This window comes from Pithys albifrons, chromosome 9 (genome assembly GCF_047495875.1).
Source record: "Pithys albifrons albifrons isolate INPA30051 chromosome 9, PitAlb_v1, whole genome shotgun sequence".
Classification (NCBI taxonomy): Eukaryota; Metazoa; Chordata; class Aves; order Passeriformes; family Thamnophilidae; genus Pithys; species Pithys albifrons.
Window position 1 is genome coordinate 20,081,497 of NC_092466.1, and position 7,516 is coordinate 20,089,012.

At 39.7% G+C, this 7,516-nt stretch overlaps 1 protein-coding gene across 4 annotated transcripts in view; it reads left to right on the top strand.

The window, feature by feature from the left end:
• Positions 1–7,235, top strand: part of LOC139675976 (WASH complex subunit 2A-like) — a 35,909-nt gene extending 28,674 nt beyond the window's left edge. For all 4 annotated transcript variants that reach the window (XM_071564278.1, XM_071564281.1, XM_071564279.1 and 1 more), the window contains 4 exons: positions 272–484; positions 2,144–2,755; positions 3,413–3,587; positions 6,753–7,235. In XM_071564278.1, the coding sequence (XP_071420379.1) occupies positions 272–484; positions 2,144–2,755; positions 3,413–3,587; positions 6,753–6,889 (1,137 nt within the window). In that variant the 3' untranslated portion in view covers positions 6,890–7,235. The remainder of the gene's footprint in view (positions 1–271; positions 485–2,143; positions 2,756–3,412; positions 3,588–6,752) is intronic.
• Positions 7,236–7,516: the final 281 nt, after the last annotated feature.

Genomic DNA, 7,516 nt, shown 5'->3' on the forward strand with positions numbered 1-7,516 from the left:
GCATATGTGTTTGGTCTAACATAACATGACCATGCTGTTCCTGAATCTGTTATACAGAATAACAGTGTTGACCACTTTACAGATTTAGTGAGACAGAGAATGTGGGAGACATAGAAGTTCATAGGTCTGAGAAAAGTCAGGCACTTTGGAAGTAGAACTTGAATGTCCAGACACACTAGTTTTTACTACTTCTCTGGAGCCATGCTTGCTCTGGAGCTGTAGTAACATGATCTCTTTTTGTGTGTATGTTTTTGTTTTCTTTGTTTTGTAGGCTAACTTAGCTATTAATCCTGCAGCCTTACTACCTGGTGCAATGCCTAAGGTCTCCACTGTAAAGTCCCCCTTACCAGTGCTGGACGTTCCGTTACACGAGCCCAAGGATGCACAGAACAGTGAAGTCTTCTCTGCTGCAGGAAACAAGGAAGAACCAGGTGTAAGCTTTGATCAGCCTGTGCAAGCGGATACCTTGCACAGCGCCAATAAGGTAACCTCGGTATTTAGGAGGAGAGAAAACAGTGTGGTTTATTGGAATCTAAATGGAAGTGTGAAAATCTAATGCTCTCTCATTTGTGTGGATCACTGAAGAGGAAGTGAAGCCTACTACATACTTAGCTCTGTAAGGGACTTATGCATATGCCTGATTCTGTGCCTTTTAAAAGTACCTGTGTATGTTTTCCAAATACAGTGCATTGCCCTATAGGTTGAATGTATATCTTGTCCTATCCCAGGAGATGCCAACCTAAAAAAAAAACATAAAAAAGGCATCTTGCTAGGCTAACTATTGACAAGCGATCAAGAACACATCACTGCTGTAGGTTGACCTTTACCTCCTCTGTGGATAAAAATGTCATGCCATCCTGAACTGTCATTCTCAATTCTTTTTCAAAGAAAACCTTTGTTTTCATAAAAAGACAAAACCAAAAGAAGTGTTACAGCTTTTGACATGGCAAATCTCTGCCTCCTGACTTGCTTGTTTTTTTCACTCATACTTTTTACTTCATGGACTGCAAAAGGCATATTCTAATTAAAGATTTAGTCATTCTGTAAAAAAATAAGTGTGAACCATGTAGACTTCACCTGGGTGCTTATGATTTTCTGTCTCTTCAGTTCCTGGCAGCAGCAAGTTGAGTAAGGTAACTTAGTATCTTAACTTTGATTATTTCTTTCCTTAGTACTGATGAGGCTGTTCATTACTAGATAAGCAGCAGAGATGACTTAGGAAGATGCAGCAGCTATCACCACAGTGACCCCTTTAGTGATGGGTTTGAAGCTTCTACATCAGACTAATAGATTACCATAGTTGTTTCCAATAGCAGCATGTCCTGAACAACAGACAATGCTCTCTATTGTGATTCATTTAAATAGAAAGGCTTGCAAAAGAATAGAGTGCCTGTAGCTGCATATGATCAACCTTGAATGTTCATTTTAGTGTAGTGATGATGCACGTTTCTTTACAGAAGTAATGAGTAGAAGCATCTCAGTAACTGTACAATGAATGCTTCTTGTGATTCAAGTTACATGTTTTTATTTCTGACATATCATTGCTTCTTCAAGCTTTCAAGTTTGAGTTTAAGCTGTAAATATATGCAGCCAAATGCACTTTCTTCTAAAGGCTGGAACGAAACAACCTCCCCAGCATTCTGGCTGTCCTTTTAGAGAACAGTGCATAGAGCAATAAACTAAAGGGAAGAGGAGATTGTACTGATTGTTTCGTAAGTTTACATAAGTACTCCTGTCCATGTGGGATATGGTATAGGCTATAATGGAAACTTGCAGGGGGGGCTTCCTTAAAAGCAGCAATTAACTGCCATAGGCTATGCATAAAATGAAATTGTGTGGAAAACATAATTAGTCATGACTTTAACAGACTAACTGCACTGTAGAAGCCCCTGGATTACCAAGCTGTCAGACTAAGCTATTACCTAAAGCCACGGGACTAGAGTGACTTGCTGTGTTGTGACTCTACTTGTGAGTGCTGTTGCTTTTGTACACCGTTCTACCTGCTGTTCAATGACTAAGGGCAGCAAATTGAAAGTCCTGGCTTATTTTTCTTAACCTTGCTCCAAACTGTTCCAAGCTTGAATGTCCTGTGGGGCTTTTTCCTTATGTATAATCCTGCTCTGCATTTACTCCTTTCTTGCAGACCAGGATCAGGGTTACAGGAAAACGAAGACCTCCTAGCAGAATGGCCCGCCGTCTGGCTGCCCAAGAGTCTGGAGTGAGAGAGGAGGTGGACAGTACTAAAGAATCACAATTCTCTCTACCAAAACAGACATCAACAGCAGTGAACATAAAGGAGCCTCTTGCTGCTGAAGCAGAGTCCAAGGAAAATGGCTTTCTCTCTGGCTTGTCACTACCAGCTCACAGCAGTGTTTTGTCTGCTGGGACAAACAAACTCCTGCCTTCAGAATCCACAGAAAATGGGGATGATCTCTTTGAATCAGAAGACCTTTTTGCAAGCAGCTCAACATCCAGACCAGCTACACAATCAAAGTTAAAGGAGGGAATGCCAGATAGTGTCACTAAAAAAACCATCAAGGGTGGGGAGAAAAAGCCTGATCTGTCTATTCTGGGTGATCAGGACAGCAATGATCTCTTCCAGTCTGTACAACAAAAATCTGCAACAAAAAGCAGCCCTATACCTTTTTCGGAGGAAGAGGAAGACTCTCTCTTCACTTACCAGAAAACTGGAAAAAAAGAGTTGAAATCTGCTGTACTCGAAGCTGTTAATCCTACTGCCCAAGATATTTTTGAGGTAATGGTAGAACCTACCACATGGGTGTTTTTGATCCTCAGGGCCATATGTAGGTCCCTCTACTTAGACACAAGCTTACTGGAGGCTGCTGAGTAGGATAGGGTGTGCAAGATAGATAATAAAGTAAACTGTCAATCCTCCTCTGCTGCTGGGCAGTGGAAACCCTTTCTCTAGTTGTTCATCCCCACATTAGCAGCAGTGGATTAAAAGGTGGAGCCTTAACACAGAGCAGGCATGTCACTGAATGTGCTGTGACAACATACCTTTTTCAGAGTAATAAAGTATTTGGTTCTTGTCTGTTAACTGTCTATTCAATGCACAGCAGCTCAAGTAACACTTAAAAAAAAGAATAAAGTTGATGGGCTGGGCAGTTGATACAGGTCTCTCTGTGCAATACTTGACCTCTGTGAACAATGCACCACTGGGCACTTCTTCCAAATGCTCTGTGAGGAAGAGGTACTCAAACTTCTCACATTTGAGAATCACAGAATCAGTGAGGTTAGCAAAGACCTCTCAGATCATTGTGTCAGTCTTTGACTGACAAGCCCAAGAAGCCCAAGGCTGTCAGTCTTCTAAACATCTCACCTGCTGTGTACAGATAACCTGATTATTGTTTTGAAGTGTGTTGTGGGTTGATATCTCTCTGTTTTCTCCAAGGATGATATATTTGCTACTGAGGCAATTAAACCAATAAACAAAGTGAAAGAGAAGATGCCAGAGACTAACTTGTTTGATGATAACATTGATATTTTTGCGGATCTCACTGTAAAACCAAAAGAAAAGAAGACCAAGAAAAAGGTTGAACAAAAATCCATATTTGATGATGATATGGGTAAGTGTATGTGTAAGTAAATATCTTGCTACTAATCTCATAATATTGTCCTGAATTGCCTTCATCTCAGATGTTTTAGAACCCTTTGTTTTCTTTTAACTTTTCAATTGCTCTGAAATCTCTCTCTGGTCACCTTTGGATTTTAACCTTCCGTAAGAACTTCCTAGATTTGTAGAACTAGCACGGCATTTAAATGGTTTAGGACAGTATATAAAATTGTTCTGAAAGAAAGGATAGTTTAATTTTTGTAGGGATTTTCTCACCTGTAGGAATTAGAAAATTACACTTGTCAGCAGTAAAGAGACTATTTTCATGTTGTTATGGCTCTGAGACACATTCTTTGTTTCAGTTTGCACAACCTTTTGTGTGGTACTTTCAGATGAGTCACTGATACAAAAAGGGAACAAATATTGACCAAATATGAACAAATTATTCCTATCCTACTCTCACTATTGTGTTCACTACCTTGGAGCCCATAAGCTTTTGTTTACATCCATGTACTCAGGACAATTTACAGATACTACTCCTGAAAGCAAACATTTGCCGCGTATAATTTGTTGGAAAAGTGGCATGTAGTAATGTGAAAGGATGTAAAGCATGCTTCTTTCTTCTCCAAAAGTGAGGATACTAAAAGTAATTTGATCCTCCACTGTGTTTGTTCTCAGGCTTTTCATGTTTATAGCTCTTCTTTGCGATTGCATGTATTTCTTTTACAAGACAAAAAATTCCTTCTTCTACCTTTGGTTCTTGTCAAGTCTTCATTTCATGGAATTGAATCTGACTTATTGCTGTTTTACTTGGACTAAGCATTGCAGCCTGATAGGATGACTGGTTGAAGTCTGTAAATGTGTAAAAAAAAACTTGCCAGAAGATGAATATGTTGAGATTTCAAAACATTCTCAATATAAAATATAAGACTTAAAAGGTTTGCTAGGAAGATATTTGAAATATATATTGAATGATTAAAAATTCTTAGCTTAATCATTTACATTTTTTCACATACCCTATAGTAAATGAAAGAATTTCCCAAACATTTACCCCTTCCAAATATTTCAGCACAAAAATCCAGACTTCATGTTGAAAAAACAATTGTAGAGTGCCACTTGAAAATTAGGCACAACAGAGCCTGTTGTTTGCACTTCCACTTTTGACAGCTACTCTTGTGCTAAAGCTTGTTTGATGTCACATCTGATCTCGATGTCTATAGCATTTAAAGCACTCTGTATCTGATGGACTTCATCTTCCACTAGAGTGGTGACTGCTTAGTGGTGCAGCCATAGGTACACAGCTTTGGTGCCCAAAGCTATGGAGCTCCAGCACAGCAACAGGAGTGTAGGCAGGTGCCTGAAGATGAGGATGTCCAGCTGGCAGTAGAGTTGTGGAACTGACACTTGCCTACACTTCACATTAAGGGCTGGCTTAAATGATTGTGGTAGCACTTTATCAGAGCTGTGTATTGTTGTCCAAGATCCTCTCTGCTGCAAATGAAACAGTAAATCTGTGCATTTTGGGGGATGTTGGAGGCTGCAGACTGTTTTTCTTTGTCCTGCCACACCCTCCAATCTCTATTTACTACGTTTGTGTTAGGCTTAAGGAAGCAGTATTAGAAAAACTTCCTCAGCTCTTTATCCTCCTAGGCTCCTCAATGACCTTATGGCTGGTGTCACAAATATCTTGGTGTCACCTCTGCCAGTCTGCAAAATGGTGACTGAGCTTGCTTGTGTTGACAAATAACTGTTTTCCATGGCTAAAACTTCTCTGTTCCTTAAGCCTTGTTATTAAATGGAAGTGATACCTCTACTGCTTATGGCGCACACTGTACTTCCCCTCTGCTCTAAAGCTAATCCATGTGATAGCTTCTTGCTTTGGCATGATGCCAGTAGGGGATTACTCTGTTTTACTGCGTTTCTAAGCTCCTCTTTTGCCAAAATGTGGTCCTGAATTATTCCTGTGTAATCCCTATGATCAGCACAATAGCAGACACATGCTGAAGTAGAAGAAGTAGCGAGAAGAGACAGGAAACACATTGTGATAGACCACTCTGGGCTTGGTCTCTGCTCAAGGTTAAAGAAGATTGAAATAATAGTTTTTATATTCTGGACTAATAAGTGTCTATTACTTATATAACACCCATGTTTTCTTAATAGGGATTCAAGACCAGTTATGTGGTAGTTACAATGGCCTTGTGAGTCATTAGTGATCCTCAATAGCTCTGTCTTGCAATTTTTTGGATTTATAACCAACTGCATAATCTGAGTATCCTAAGTTTTTAGTTTACAGTGAGATATGCTGTTGCTTATGCTCAGGAAACCTCACAGCAACACTTCAGCATGTGTATGGCAGCACCTTCATATCTTTCCGTGAGCACAGTCCTGAACACAAGCAGCACTAGCCACAGCAAGAACTGCAGGACTGTGAGCTCTGCTACTGACAAGCCTATCCATGTTGGAGGGTTTAGTTTCTACATGTTGCTGTCCTTCAGGAGAAAACTCTGCCTTAATAGCAGTGTGATATTTTTCCATTTTGTAGTCCTAGTTATTCACATCAGAAGTGTTTGTATTGAGGAAGATGGTGGGAAATCTTGAGTTAAGACTGTAGACAGACTTTTTGAATATTCAGGATGATGGTTGTAGCTGTCATCTTAGCAGTGCTCTGTTCTCAAGGGATTTATGTTGTGTTCTTATTGTGCTGTAGTTTAGACTCTCATGGGTAGTGCATGTTGACACAGTAGTTGGTAGCAACTACCATCTTTTCCTCTTCTGATTTTCTTTGGCAACAGCCTCGTAGCTCTTGGATCTCTCAGGTTCCTCATACACTAATGTTCTAGATAAGAGGGATGTTATCTGGCACTTGCACAGTGGAATTTATTGTGGAGCTTTAATTTATTAGTTCTTTTCAAATGCTTATGAGAGCTTGAACAGGTTATAAAGTACAAGTATTATGCCTATGGAGAAGAAAAAAAAATCTTAATTTGACTTACAGCTAACAGCTCCCACATATGTCTTCACAAATTCATCCAGAATTGCAAGTAGCAGGAAAGCATTTGTTTATCACAGAATGTCCTTGGCGCAGTCAGTGCTGTGTGCTGGAGTCTCTTATGTACAATGTTACTTCTGTTTAACAGTCACTTCCCATTAAAATCCGTCTTTTTTTTTTCCTCTTTAGATGATATCTTCTCTACCAGCCAAGTCAAGATAACCACTCCCAAGACCAGACCTTACCAACCAACCTCAGAAGCAAAATCTGAAAGCAAGATCCTCAGCACATTTGATGACCCATTGAATGCCTTTGGAGGCCAGTAGCGAAGGGGATTGTGTTGCAGAGAGGTGACCTTCCTCATGTCCAGTACTAATACTCTGGATTCTCTCAATTCAGTAGAGCTGAAGTGAGATGACTGTGGATATTTAAATGAGATTACCCATTTAAAATGGTTAGTACTCTCCTGCGCTAGTCTAATTCTGCTAAATTATATATATTTTTAAAGAATACAGTAAACTCATGCCATTATGTTTCCATGGTGCCCAGATGACTATAGCCTGTGCAATACCTGCAGTGAAGTAATCTATTACATAAAGTATAGTTTGTTTTATTGAACAGATCTATAGGCAAAATAGTGAATAAATAGTAAATGGAGTCTGTTAAACCTGATCTGTCTGCATGTCTTATTTGCCTCTTTACCCCTTGTTTAGAATGTCTGCATCATGACTTGAAAACAACCAAAACTCACTACCATGCCTTGTCTAGGTCAGCTGCCAACCTGCTGAGCTAATGTTGGGGTAAGACTGGGTTCAGATACCAGGTACAGCTTCTCTTATGGAATCAAGCAATTAACAATCTCGGTGCAGGACTTGGCACCAGATAAAAACGAGGTATTTCATATTAGCAGCTAATGTAGTCTGTAAAAATAACAATAGTTAACACTTCTCTGC